A 15,814-nucleotide genomic window follows, 5' to 3' on the forward strand; every position below is an offset into this window, starting at 1 on the left:
TAAAAGATCTCCGCTTTACTTAGCATTTATGACTTCAGCATTCGACTGTGTAAACAGTGGGGGGGGGAATTCTTATTTTTTATGGGCTTGACACTGTCTTGGTCCATTTTTGGCCCATTTAAATAAGGTAATGAAGGCTAGAGTCTGCATTAGTCAACAAGGAGAAGTCACAGGAGTATTCAAAATTCAGTGTGGCGTCAGGCATGAATGTGTGTTGGCCCTTTATTTATTTATTTTGTATGTGAACAATGTCAATCCCTCACTTTTATACCATCCAGTAACAGGGACAACCCACTCCCAGCCCCCTTGTACATGGATGACGCAGTGCTCATAGAACGAACCCTAGGGCACTGTGTCTCATAGTACACGCCTTTACCAGTTTCATGGCCTCCCTCGACCACCAAACAAAATGTGCCAAATCCCACGTCCTGTCTTGTGGGCCTGAGTGAAGGCCCCTATCAACCCTGAGAATTGGCCCCAACGCTCTGACCAGTACAAGCACCTTCCCTTATTTGGGTATTTATTTCTCCTCCCAAGGGTTATGGTCTTTTAACATACCGCAAACTTTTCTTCTGCCTTCAGGTCCCTATGCTCTCTTCCCCAATCCCCAGGGTGGTGGATTTCTAGACATAGTGTTAAAAAGTATGAATCCCAGTGCCACCCACTTGCTATGTACGGTGCACAGTTATGGGCATTTCCATCTGTAAGGCAATCCGCAAGAAGAAAACAGATTTCTAAGGAGACTGCTGGCAGATGGGACACATTCACTCTTACTTCGTTTTAGATCAGGCACAGTTAAGTACCGGTCATGCCTTCTCCTGAGCTATACACGGCATCTTCATCCTATATCTTACCCGTTTGTCGATATTTCTAAACAGACTATGCTCCATTTGATCTTTCTACAAATGTTACTCCTAATATTCCAAGTTGTTTTTAACTCCCAATTTAGGAAGTACTGTTACGGCCTAGGTCAATGCAGACCCGCTCTTACATCCTTATCACTCTTACTTAATGACAAAGTGTCTTTTAATGTGGGCGCATTTTTAAAGGCTGCTAAACTTCAAGCACTAAAGAGATCTGCTGTTGCAATTCGGCTCTGTATGACATAGCTTATCCTTCTATCAGAGGCATTTTATATATTGGCCAAATCTGAATTTAAAATGTTAGGATGTAAAATGTTTTTATCATTTTCTGTTTATGAATAACTTTCATGGCTGCCACAATGCTGCTGAATAAAGTTTTGAACTGATTGTATTGATTGTTTCCAAATGACAAACCCACCGCCTCAAACAGACGAGACGAAAAGATTAAAAAGACCTTATTACCAAGGGAAATGCCAACCATAGCAGCAATTATAGACACGTAATTCAATAGAATACCCACTCATCCAATACAAATGCCTTTAGAATCAGCTGAGAAAGAAAACATTATTTGCAAAATGTGCACTCCACCCGGAAGCTGGACCAGTAATGGCTGTTTTGATATCACCCAATAGAAATCCAATTGAATAATGAAGTTGCAGAGAAAAGAGAGAACTAGAGAAAAAAAACACATTTTACAAACAGATACATTGAATAAAGAACTGGTTAGATCCGGTATATACCTAGTAATTCAAATGGTTAGCTGAAGGCTTTGTCAATTGATACATTTTGTGAAAAGATACATTAATATTTCAAATTTGACAGTTAACTGGAATTACACACGCAGGTGTCCTTCTGCTTTCTTGCGAAAGGTGTTTTAGGACAGTAAAATGAAGCGATGTATGTTAAACGCCCCCAGCCTTCCCCTTCTCCCGTTCAATGTGTAAGTGTGCCCCCTTGTCCTCTGGTCCTATCCTTGATGTACCCCAGCCAGTCTCTTGCTTTGTTGGAGGGATAGGGGGTGCACCGGAGTTTGCAAACAATGCCTTCAGTAACCTCTCCCAAAGGGATTGGCTAATAAAGAGGGTGTGTTCTGAGCCTCAACTAGGGATTGGCTAATAAAGAGGGTGTGTTCTGAGCCTCAACGAGGGATTGGCTAATACAGACAGTGTGTTCTGAGCCTCAACTAGGGATTGGCTAATAAAGAGGGTGTGTTCTGAGCCTCAACTAGGGATTGGCTAATAAAGAGGGTGTGTTCTGAGCCTCAACTAGGGATTGGCTTATAAAGAATGACATGTTCGGAGCTTCAATTAGGGATTGTCTCATAAAGAAGGGTGTGCTCTGAACCTCAGTTAGGGACTGGCTTGCAGGAAGGGGTGTGTTCTGAGCCTCACATTGGTATTGGCTCACAGAGAGGGGTGTGTTCTGAGCCTCAGTTAGGAACTGGCTTACAAGAAGGGGTGTGTTCTGAACCTCAGTTAGGTATTGGCTTACAGAGAGGGGTATGTTCTGCAAGGGTGGGCACAACAGTGGCCATGGGGAAAGTCTAGATGTAAATAGAAACCAAGTTAGAAGCAGCACATGTGTTATTGCACTCATGGTCCTTGGCAGCAATGCCGCCATCTGGAGGCCAGGCCAATTATTGCAAGGTGTCTCCTGGTGAACATGCAGAGCTTTCTTCATCATTGATACCAGGCCAATTAGTTTGCTACTGTTATTGTCTATAGTTCCAATAATGAAACACAGGCTTTACATCAAGGTCTGCGTGGGCTTACATAAGTAGTCCTTCACTTTCATGCAGTAGGATCCCAGGTCGGAGGAGCAGTTGGTGTAGATCTGGCATGCGGGATGATCTGGCCGATCTGAACATGAGTAGCAACTCAAAGCATGGGCTGGGAAGGGAAACAAACAGTTTGTTAGAGATGCTCCAAGGGGCGACAGGACCTCTCGCCTACAGACCATGATGCTGTGGAGCATTTGGGGTCCTTAAAGGTATTGTGTACATTTAACACATAAGTGATTTTTCCTCCAAAGTCCACATGACTCCCACCCTATCGTATGGCTTGTAGCTACACAGTGTGTGCTAAGCAGCACTAACAAAGACCAGATACCACCAGGTGCATACAGGTACGTACAATTCAGTTTTAACGTACAAGACCATCACTGCATGCTGTGGCTTAAGAGTGTCCCACAAACAATCACCTTCAGGCTTTGGTGGGCACAAAGGGTAAGCCACGATTCTGTGGGGTATTTGAGGCCCTTAACATTATTGCACAAAATGAAAACATAAGGGAAATTTCTTCCAGGGGGCATGAGGTTCCCACTCCGTCATCATGCATAGAAAGAGGAAATAACAAGGAGAAATAAAGATATTTCTACTCATTATGCCTCGCTTTACAAGGCGTAGCATTTTGACTCATTCCCAGTTTTTTTAGCTTCAGCAAATCTGTGAAAGCCCCATAATCCATGGGTGGATGCATGCTTCACACAAGGAACGCCTCCCGAAGACAACGAAACGCAACGTAATGCAAGGGGCTGTATTACTTCACATTTTCTTAACCAAGTCACCTATCGTTTTGTGGCTGCACCAAAAAGAAGTGGCATAACCACTGTATAAAATGCTAGCAAATCTAGGCTCTAGTTTTCCAATCTTCCCATAGTCTTGCAGTTCTGTTTAAACATAGTTAGCCACCACCACTTTCCAGTGCTATGCCCACACACCGTATCAGCTTCAGACTTTGGCGGATGCAAAGAGTAAGAATGAAAATGCATTGGGCATCAAGGGTAGAAAGGCTGAGTGCCAAACATCTGACTCTCCTTCAATAGGAGAAGTATACTATTGGTCCATCAACAATGTGAGCAGTATTAGGCACACATTTTGGAGGGCTTTAAAAGAGCCCTTGTGATTGAAAGGTCTTTACCCATAAAAACTGTGCTATTGAATAACAAAACAATGATACATAAGGTTACCTACCTGGAGTTAATCTTCTGTAGAAATTATGGAAACCAAAGACCCCTCCTCATGTTATGTGGCTGCAGGGCAGGTTTAAAATATCATCTCATGAGAAAGGAATTAACTGACTGAATAACCAAATGGCAAACTTGTGAGGTGGGGTTGTTTCATAGGGTTGTCTTCTGGGATAAGCCTACAACATTAAATTGAATGTAAGAGGACCTAAGGGTATGTGGGGACACACTCTGGGCATTGGATCCAAATGGGGAAATGAATAAAGGTCAATATTTCTTTACATTATTTTACTCGGTTTGGACTTTATCAAGTACTGTATGGATGTAATTAGTTAGTAGCTCAAATGGTAAGACAATCTTGTATGTGCTCTTAATTATTTTTGCTGTTGTGCCTGGTGGCTCTTAGCATTTCAATAACCAATAAGTAATAGTTGCAAAAAATAGAGCTGTAATATGCACAAGTTTATGCAGCACGTGGACCTGGTGCACGGTAGAATTGTTGACACACGAAAGAACTTCCACAGATTATCACCATGTGTCACTAATGCAAAGGCCATAGTTAAATCACACGAACAGAGGGATGTGGTGAGTAGTAGGACCAAAAAAGAAAAGTCACCAACTCAATAAAATATAGTTGGAGAGTAAACCTGCAAATAGTTGCCATGTCGGAGGGGTCTGTGGATGCTATAAATTATTATGTGGAATTCCTGGGAGCATGGTGGCCAATGGTTTTCTAAAGTTAGTCTGAAAAAAGAGTGTAATTTGTGTTTCATCGCAAAAAAAAAACACATTTCCAAAGGCAACAAACCTGGTATTTGACATAGCTGCAATGCCTCAAGTCCCAACTTAGGGCATCATTACAATGTTGGAGGAACTCACGTCTGCCCAACAAAGTTGCAGTCTCTGGACCGACCAACTTATATTTGGCGGACCAGTCACCGCTATTAAAATGTGACCGCACATGGTGCGGTCGCATTCTCCCATTTCTTTATAGGAGCTTGTGCTGCAGCCATAAACTGGCAGTAGTACAAGCTCCAATGGAGAAATGGGTGCCTCTGTAAATCCCTGCACCGCGTGGCAGGCACCTCAAGGTGCCTGCCGCATGGTTCAGGGATTTGCCCCCCAGGCGACTATCTGTAGCCTGCGGAGGCAGAGGGCCCTTGCAATGGGCCCCTAAAGTCACTGCCCGACAGGCTGGTCATGTCAGAAAGCCCAACATGAAAAGCCTGTCCAAAAGGGACATCAATAATCTGCAAAGCGTGAATGCCGTCCATAGGAAATTAGGAGTGGCCTCCGATTGCCAGATGGGCTCCTTGAGTCCGTCGCAAGCCAGTTGGTCCTATGGGTTGGTTTCAAATCCGACAGCTTTCATCGTATTCAGGCTGTCGGATTTGAAACCTATGATGTGAGTCAGAAAGCCTCCGACCTGCGGTCAGCGGCTTTCCAACTCACATCGTATTAGGCCCCTAGATGTCTCTCTTGATATAGAAATAACTAATTGAAGGCCTTAACAGGAAAACATACCCTCAAAATATTATCTGATGTCTTTCAGATATAACTGGTTAAAGTATTCCCCAAGCTGTTGTACCTCAAGTCTTACTTGATTTCCTACGGTTAAAATTAACTGTCTGAAAATTCTTTACTCAGGTTTAATGCAGCAAGTTGCCTTTTGAGTCAGATCCAAGTGCTAGCAGTCTTCCCAATGCCCCTCTGCCATCAGATGTGCTTCAAAAAGCAGTGGGGTGTGTAGCTACATTTGAATATAAAAATGTGCTACAGTACGAGCCCCACCTGCACACTAGACTCTTGTTGAAAACACATCAAACAAGTACCTTCCTAGTCACTTCCCTGCAGAGCCCTATAGGGGCCAAGAACAACTCCCCGACTACCGCCAGAATGCTACATTAGAAGCAGCATCGTCCAAAACCATAGGTATACACCCAAGCAAACTTGCACAAAGAAGGCCAAAAGTAGCCCAAAAACCACAACATTCCATATGGAGGGTGTAACCCAAAAACCCAACTTCATTAGAGAAAACATCATTACACGCCGCATGTAGAGACTGGAGGGGCTTGTATACGACAATGGAACCATCCCCATTACTCACAAAACCCCTACAAATCATTAAGCATCCACTTTTCCCCACCTTGCACAATGCACATGCAGGTAAAAAGAACACCCTCATACCAGTAAAACAACAAAAACACATACATACATTTAATAGAAGCAGTCTGCAGAGAAAAGTAGTCTCCCTGCCATAGCAAGGAGAGCGGGTATCAAAGTACTCACAAATTAACTCTAAAACAATGTAAACTCATCGAGCCCTATTCACAAATGTAATCTGAGACAAAATCCTAACGTTACGACGTTCGGTATTCACAAAGTGCATTTAGTAGTAGTAAAGTTAGGAATCCTACTACTACTACTAACTTTACTACTCCTAAATTCCCTTTTAACTTTTGTGAATCCGGCCTATCATTCCCTAAAAGCTGTCACCACCTCCTTCCAGTACCCCACTAGATAGTTTTGAACATAGTGAAGTTTCAGAGTGTACCCCGAAAAAGAAGGCAGAGGAATTTTCTTAAAACTGTCCAGCAATGTATTTTTTTTTCAAGCTAATCTACAAATTATTCAACAGGTCTGCAATCAAGTTGTATGTGCACCATTGTTACAGTGGCCCAATGCCACTTCAACTGAAGCGCCCTAAAGGACTTCAACAAGGCTAAACGCTCAAGAACACAGACTGCAAGTTGACTTTACAGACATTTTTTGATAAAAAGTCACCTTTTTTGCACTGCACCAAGACACCCCCGGGCACCCAGATAACAGATATCTCACCTGAACACCATCTCAAGGCCTACACATGTTTCTCAAGTTACATATGTATGTATTCTTGTACACTATTTGTTTATCATAGGTGGTCTCAGATCCCTCCACAGCCAGAAATCTTCCTAGTTTCATGGAACCTACCTCAACATTCTTGCAACTTGTGCACAGGGACCTCTGTCACCTCATTTACATTTATGCTGAAACAAACACTAGCACAGCAAACTCCTATACAACACAGGGTACCAGCACATGACCGTTGTGGACACTCAAACCATGAACTGATTGTGTTACATATGTTTGTTGATACCCCATGCTGTAGATGCAGACAGGGCCCCAAGAAAGCACAAGGTCTCATCCCCCTGTACCTATGTAGGATTAGGGCCAAGGTACAACCATATAAAGTTTAACCCAATAGAGCAGTAAACATTACCCAGTACAAGACCAACCCCACAGCATTGTAACTTTTTACCAAACCTGGCGACATTCAAACCAAGCTCGACAGGATGCTCAGAAGAGACACTATAGGGGAAGACACTGTTCGGCCCTGATACTTCCTAGAAAAGAAGTTCTTCAAGGTAGCAACACCACTACACAAATTTGTCCGCTCCCACCTCCATCTGTGGTTCCAGGATGGCACTTAATATATGTGGGGTCACCTTTTTGTAATTATAAATGGAACCTTGATATGAAATTCCAGTGCATGGCCATTTACCTCAAAGACGTATGTGTATGTTATCGATGACAAAGAGAGGCATCAGATCTTGTTCAAAGGGGGGATTGGGGCAGGATTTAGTTACCTTACATAGTATCCAATGGTCATTTTAAGTTTTCTGATGCTAAAAGAGTTCTATGAGACAAACATCGAGTCTTGAGCATGGAAATGAGTAGAATAAGGAAAAAACATCTCTGCAGAGACGGGATCTGGTTTCCAATAGTAGGGAATTTTCCAGGAAGTCCTTGTCAACCCCAAAGTATTGGAGAATTAGGAGAACCCATATGGAAAGAAAAGCACCTGTGAGACTTAGTAATAATGTTTAACTTTGTTTTGATAATCAAACTCTGGTGGCAATGAATGATCTGTGGGTTTCTAAGATTTTTACAATTTTCTATCTTCATCGTAAGAATTTGATTTGTGAACGCTTAGAGAGGAGGCCATACGAGAAATGTTGTAATTAATTAAATGAATCTGTATGTGTTTTAAAATTTGATTCCCTGATTATTTTGTGAAGGGAAGGCTGTGTTGAGTCTTGTGAGGGAGTTTGGGGATATAATAAAGTGTAATATTATATGAGGCGGTTGAGATGTTTGATTAGAGTGGCAGTTATGCCGCCTCTGGGCATGAGCACTGCAGTGACTGCACCCAGTTCTTCATGGAAGCTGGAACTAGATGACGGTTGCGCGAGTCCGGGAGGGGAGCATACATCCCTCAAAGTTGTCGCATTGGGAGCTCTGCAGGTCCCCATGTGGCCAGCGCTGGTCTGTTCCTGATGGGAACACGCACAGGGGCCAATTTGCAGTAAAGGCACACAGTATCAGTCGCGCTCATCGCACTGATTTTTGATTTCTCTTTGTCAGGATTCTCCATTTTGGGACACAACCAGTCCTCCATTTTGGAGGCTTTCTCCCCCCCCCCAGACTACATGATGAACTATCCCAAGATGGCGTTCCTCCTTCCAAGTGAAAGGGACAGAGGATCTACTATGCACAAATCGTAAGAATCCTTTCCCTATGTAAAACTTTATAAATAAATAAATAAATAAATAAAATAAAGTGGGACTATGTTTCTAAACAGATACACTGAAATTGAAGAAGGACTCTGGACAAGGAAGAAACTATCCAAATCAAACACATTGGCCATATTTGAACAGTATTAGGTGTTTCATTACCTAACACATAGAAAGCATTACTATACCATCGACAGGCAATATAACTGAACTTAAAGAAGGACTGCCTGCCCCACTACCCTGGCATGAATGCAAACACTATTGTCTGAAACCATCTTCAATGGCTACACTGATACCCCTTGCATTACCGCAGTGGTGCATGCCCAGGTTTACTACCCGTCGCCCACCTCTCCTACCTTCCCCTACTACCAGCATAACTGAGGTCTTCCACCACTGGCTATAATCTAATGACACAGAGTAACCGGTACTAATGGTCACTATTCTAATACACTAATGCCTACCTTCTCTTATATTAGTTCCTCTCTTCCCCCAAGAAAGCGGTGAGATACCCAGAGATCTCTATCCTGTCTGTATACCCGAAACCAGCAAGCCTGAAACAGTGTATGGACCAACAAATCATAAGCCTCCCAATGTCCTGTTATTGCTATGAGCATGGCACCCTACAAGTGAGCTCCTTCCTACGATCTCTGCTCCTCCCCACCTAATCTACTCGCTTCATCAACTCACTCATATATTGGGTCCAACCCTCCAGACAGACATGGATCCAGCTTCGCTACACCTACCCAACACCAATCTGGATTTGGATAGCCTCAATGTCTATAAAATTAAATAACAAAAAGGCCTCCAAGATCTTTAAGCACAGACTTCTCAATGTGCACCCAGAAACACTCATCTCTGACCCTTACTTCTGTGCTTCAACAGGAACCTTAATAAATGATCTTCTCTTGTATACAAAAAGAAGAGCTCAATGGAGAAAAGCCTTCTATGCAATGCTCCTGCTCTCAACATCCAAGATAATGGCGTCAGTCTTAGAGTGTCCGTAGCTCCTACACGCACTTTCAACGCAAAAGTAACCATCTCCATCTATAACAATGGGATTATCCCTGTCCAGTCATCAGACCACTACCTAGATCTATTCAACAAAAGTTTCCTTACCATCAAGAACGCAGTATCTAATAAGGACACAGCAACCTCTCAGGTACGCCCAGCTCTCCACATGCCGTGAAGACACCCATCTAATGTCACTGCACTCCCTACCCACATTACGTGGTCATCCCATGCCCCACCTCGCTCCAGCATAGTGATCAGCCCATACAGTACCAACTATTACACACCCCTCAAGGGGGTGGAATCACCCCAACCAAACCACAAAACAAATCATGCCCACATGTCACTACTGTAAGAAGGATCACAGAGATGCACAGCAATAAAGATATCTATACCACCCCTACTACACCCTTAGTTTTCAACCCCTTAGATAATCTTATCTTGCCCATGACCCATTCGTCACAACTACCTCCGCCCAAAAGGTTCCCATTCTGTACACCATAAGCCAGAAATCATGTCCTTCCAAACCTTCCGCAGAATGCTTACTCAGGCGAGCACCATTCTACCACCACCACCCAGACCACCTCCCCTCCAAGCCCTCGGTCACAAACCTCAACAAGACCTGCACCAGCTCAAGTCTGACATACGAAGCATAATAAATATCATGTCTATAGATGACTTACACCAGATGGCCCAAAATGTCTCCAAGAAGCAAAAGACTCAGCCCACTACCACCCACCAAACACCACCCACGGCTACCAATCTTGCCACCCCATCTCATGAAATTGAGATATATTCCTTAGACCAATGCCACCAAGAGGCCCATCAGCCTAAAAAAGCCACTATCAGACAGTGACGTTTACTCACTTCCATACACATATAATCAGGTACAACATGACAATACAGACAATATAGCTCGTATCCAAACAAACACCACAAACCCACACAGAGAACCTAGGCAGAATACTAGAGATGTAAATAAGGCCAACCTTATACTGGTTCCCATCACACAGATGTCCCCAGCTGACACCAAACCACACCTGAAATGCATGCTTCTCAATTGCAGATCAGCTATGAAACATACAGCAGATATTGCTAACCTCATCCTTGCTCACGAGCTAGACCTATTACCCCTAACAGCAACATGGCTAAAGGTCTCCTCTACTCCAGTCTTTGATCTACTAGTCCCACCTAGCCATGACATTATAGGATCAAACCAGTCAAACCGGGCAGAGGCATTGCATGCATATACCGCAGTAAACTCCAACCTCTAGGGTATGCTCTTATAAATACCTATGCCTAAACATTACAAGCAACAACACACATCTATGTAAATTGCACCTGATATACCACTCAGCAGGAGACAACGTATCATTCATCGAAAATATTATGGAAACTGGGGGATGCCTGGCTAAGGCTTGCGCCAAAGCTAGGCAGAAACCACCACTCTAGTCAGGGCAAGGAAGTCACCTGCCAAGATAACCCCTGCTCACCCCCTTGGTAGCTTGGCACGAGCAGTCAGGCTTATCCCGGAGGCAAGGTGTGAAGCGTTCGCACGCGCACCCACCAACAACACCCAAGGCCCACCACAAAAGAAACTCCACACAAGGTTATATATATAAATAGCCTTTGTATTATACCAAACACATTAGATAATAAAAACACAATTTACACTGTGCCAAAAGGCATGGGTGGAATTTACAGGGGATTATATACACAGGACAGGGCCACAGGGACCACTGTCAGGAATAAGCACTGGGTAGAACTAGCACTTTGTTGAAATAGCACTTAGGACATAGAATAATTGTAGCACAAAATACACATTGGAGAACACAATCAATAACCACTGGTAAAAGGTAGGAACACACTACGCAACCCTAACCACCTTAGGCATATGATGCAGGGAACCGTGAACTCACTAGCATAACTATACTAGGTAAAACAACCTCCTAAGCATAAACACATTTAGAGGTATAGGCATAAAGGCATTACACATGGTGCAGAAATCACATTAGGCAGATAATCATATCTGTGCCAAAAATCACATAACTGACCCCAGGCCAACGTGGCCTTTCAGGGGCTCACAGGCCCAATGTCCAGAATGTCAGGGCTGGGCTGTGCAGGCAACCAGAGAAGAATGCGCAGAAAAACAGGCCTAAACGAATTTAGGATCAGGGGAAGAACATTTTCATGGGGTCACAGCCCCTCTTTTATACAGCCAACTCCTTTGGCTCAGGCTGCAGGGCAGGGGGAGAACCAGTTGCAGCTGGTTCTGGAGCACTTGTTGTGCTCAGCCCCTCTCCCTATTCACAGTACAGGCTAGGGTCATCAGTCGCACCACAGGGGGCGGAGCGAGCATTGTGTAGGGAAAGCCCAGCCTTATTCAGGTCCCAGGTGCACTCCTCCCAACCATCTGGCTGTCAGTCTCTCTATTCACCACCGGGGCAGACCCATCCTGACTCTTTGAGCCAGGCACACCAGCCAGCTCCAGCCAATCACAAACCAGACAGTCACTTCACATTTATTACACAGACATGCCAGCTTCTAGAAGTGGCACTTCCACACTAGACACAATAAGTCCACGCACATCATCGCGTAGCATTCAATCTCATGAGTCTGCACATACCAAACTCGACCCTGCACTCCCCACACGTCAGGAACTACCATGGACACTTACATTCCCCATGCATTCCTATGGGAGGGTAGGCCAATCTCACCACCCGCACTCAGAGTTGGCACGCACTTTACACTGGGACACAGTGTTAAAGTGCGCAGAAGCCAAAAACAACCAACACCACGTCACATATCAAAGCAAAATGTTTACGGGTGAACCTGCCAGAAGGGCCAAGTCCAATAGAAACCATCACGACCAACGTAGGATATCACTGAACTCAGGTCTTCTAAGGTGATTTCAACCTTCACTGGAATGAGCCAAATGACCCATCAGTTAACAGCCTCAAAACCTTCCAAGCAGACCTCAACCAAATCTGTGACAGACCTACTCACATGGACCTAGTTATTGCTAGAGCAAACTCAATTCAACTTGAATCAATCGTCCCATGCAACTGGACCGAACATCACTGCATCAATTTCTAATCAATGAATCAGTGAGGACACATAAACTGCTACTTAAAAAAATCAAAACACTACAAAAGGAACACTAGGGACACACACTTCAATGATCTGAGATCTCTCAGCAATATCATTTTGCCTCCTCCGACAGTCATGTCTTATGTCCATGACATGACAAACCACTGCAACAACTTAATGATGACCATTCTTGACACTACAGCGCCCCTACAGCTAAAATGACTTTCCACTAACCAAGGTTCAATGAGAACCTAAACAAAGAAAGATGCAAACTGAGACTAGCTGAACGAGTGTGGAGATCCTCACTGTCCATAGAATACCTTAAGCACCTGAGGTCACTGAGGAGCACCTACAACAAATGCATCAGAAACTGAAAATCAACTTTCTTTAGAACTCAACTAGACCTGGCAGAAAACACCCAAACACCTCTTTGAAATTGTCAAAATCCAGTCAAAAAACAAACACCCTCACAATTGATTCTAATCGGCAGCCAAACTGCAATGCATTTGCCTCATTCCTTGAACAAAGATTGAAAGTGATCTCCAGACAGCAATTTAGCACCTCCAGATCATACCTACAAATAGCCCCCCATCTGCCTCCTGCCCTTAAAAACAACGCATCGTGGAACACATTCAAAAACCTGTTGATGAAAATACCATTCTTAATATCTTAACAACACACAAACCTTCAGACCACTTCGGCGACACACTACCATCTAACCTCTGCATGGAGATTAAACCATCCTTACTTCCACTCTGGACCAAGATAGTGAATGCTTCACTGCTTCAAGGAGTGACACTGAACTGCCTAAAATCATGATAAGTAACCCCCATTCTAATACAGCCCTCAGCAGATTATTCAAACCCAAATAACTCCTGACCAATCACCACAATTCCTTCTCTGCCAAAGTTCCTGGAGAAATGCATGCATACCCAACTATGGAATCACATAAACCATTTCAACATTATTGACCAGTACCAATCCGGCTTCCATCAGGGATACAGCACTGAAACAGTCCTAGAACATACAGTTGTCATTGCGTTTAAAATGTTGGATCAGAATACATCTTGCCTTCTTATCCTCCTGGGCATCTCCTCAGCCTTCGATACGGTCAAACATGACGGCCTTCTTGACCTACTGGAATGCAGGATGGAGTTATCAGCAGTAGTTCTAAACTTGTTGACTTGTTTCTTCACAACAAAACCTAGAGAAATAAAGGTTAGCCAAACCCTCTCTAATACCACTGCGGTCACTTTAGGAGTCCCACAGGGTCCACCCTATCACCTACTCTCCTCACCGTCTTCATGGAGCTACTAACCGAAATTCAGAAATTCTCCAATGTCAAATTCCACATGTATACAGATGACACTCAACTGTACCTTAAAATCTCCTCCACTGAAGATATCCATCTACTCAACACAACTTTACATAAAACCCAAAACTGGCTGATCAGAAACCACCTCAAACTCAACTCGCTCGAAACAGAATTCCTCCTAAATACCCCACTAAAAGGATCCCTTGGCATCAAAGATTGGATGAAACATCTAACAGGCTTCAATTGCCTTCCACAAGTTATACATTCCATAAGATCATTGGGAATAACACTGAACAAGAATCTCAACATGCAAGAACACATCAGCACATCCACCAAAGAAGCCAACCTTCAAATCAACATACTAAGAAAAATAAAACCTTTCGTCTCCTTCAATGACCTTAAAACAGCTGTACAAGCACTAGTAATCCCCAGATTAGAAATTAATATGGAACTGCTACCTTATGTGGTCTGCCGAGATCCCAGGTGGCTCTAAGCGAAACACCAAATCACTCGGGAGCTAAAGGAACTAAACAGGCAAGGATACAGCTGAAAATTACTTTGACACATAAAGCACTACACTCCAACACATCGAAGTACCTAGCCGACAAACTGGAGCTATCCAGGAGCTGCAGATCCTCTACGAGCACCACAGAAAGTTCGGAAAAAAAAAAACTACCGCCGAGCATTTTCCAGAACGGACCTCAGAATCTGGAACTCCCTTTCCTCTGAAATCAGACTGAATCCATCAATCACCTCATTCAAAAAAGAAGTCAAAGTGCTTTAGATGAACAAAGATCTACACTAGAACTCTCTGACTCACCATATGGTAATTAACTGACACAATGTCTCAACCTGGGCTTTCACTCTCCATCGTCGTCTGGGTGTTTCATTCATTGACCTCCTCCCAATTTACACTGGGTGTTGACAGCATCTGTGTTGCTTGGTTGTCATATTTTCTTCTTGCCTAACTAATTTGAACGTGCTCTGATACCATACTAAGGTCATGTCCGAGCTATATAAAAAACAAAAAAAACAAAAAGTTTGTAGGTGTGTCTAAGCCCTGCCCGTTAAACCCTGTATCTTTGGAATACATTTGATCTCATTCAAATTCCTAGGGGTCCACCTTGTTCTTCTTTGAAGGTATCCTTGCAAAAGCTTAACATGATAAAGCACAGCACTGTAACAACCCCCTCATGCACCCTATGTGTAGTGGGCCTGATGAGCAGGGCTCATGCTATGCTACCTCTCTGGCGCCTTTTGTCGCTCTATGAATCCATTACACCTGAACGTGTAAGCATTCTCTGAACATCTGAGCCAATGGCTTGCCTTGCTCCCACTGTTACCATGGCATTGAAGTGTGTTTTGCCTTGTGCACGTTTAGACAAAACAAAACATTTGTTTCTCATTGATTGATTCCATCTGTTAGTTTGCACCTGATCTTCCTGTGGGGTTAAGGCCAGTATGCTAACACGTTTACCACAGGAGTCTTGGAGAACCTTCAGGTTTGTCACATGCTCCATGCCCCACAGGTGATCCAGCTGTACCCATTGGACCCTGAACATGTCATCTAAGCTGCACCCAAATGTGAGCTGTGCACTTGGTCTATGCTCCCGGTGGAGCAACCTTTCTTCCAACCATCTCACCTAAATAATTGACCAGACCTGGGCAGCGCTCTCTTGGCTGTAGTTCTAAGCTCCTCCAGTGATTCCCTTGGCTCCAGGTTCCTCGGCGTATCTTTCATCTCTACCTCCTGTGCAGCTACTCCAGTTCCTCAGTGACTTCCTTGAGTCAAGACCTCTAGACCTTCCTCAAACTTGAAGCTCTAGGCTAAGTATTTTAAATCAGGTTCGAGCTCACTGTCCTTTTATAGTGGTAAGCAGGTCGGAGTATCTTCATCTTCAGGACTATAGACGTGTCTTCAAGATTCCTCTCAGTGACTTCCCTCTAGTTCACATTGATTGTTCTTCCTCCAAGGAAGGAGAAAGCAGGCAAAATGAGGCAAACATCAGGAGGACAAACCA

General features: G+C 43.8%; 1 protein-coding gene across 1 annotated transcript in view; it reads right to left on the reverse strand.

Annotated features, from left to right (window-relative positions):
* LOC147718125 (uncharacterized) overlaps nt 1–15,313 on the reverse strand; it is a 61,891-nt gene extending 46,578 nt beyond the window's left edge. Inside the window, exons 1-2 of the mRNA XM_086919248.1 lie at nt 15,271–15,313; nt 2,636–2,752 (exon numbers count right to left, since the gene is read on the reverse strand). Of these exons, the coding sequence (XP_086775374.1) occupies nt 2,636–2,752; nt 15,271–15,313 (160 nt within the window). The remainder of the gene's footprint in view (nt 1–2,635; nt 2,753–15,270) is intronic.
* Between the last annotated feature and the right edge of the window lie 501 nt (nt 15,314–15,814).

Source organism: Lissotriton vulgaris, chromosome 4_2 (genome assembly GCF_964263255.1).
Source record: "Lissotriton vulgaris chromosome 4_2, aLisVul1.2, whole genome shotgun sequence".
NCBI classification, from domain to species: Eukaryota; Metazoa; Chordata; class Amphibia; order Caudata; family Salamandridae; genus Lissotriton; species Lissotriton vulgaris.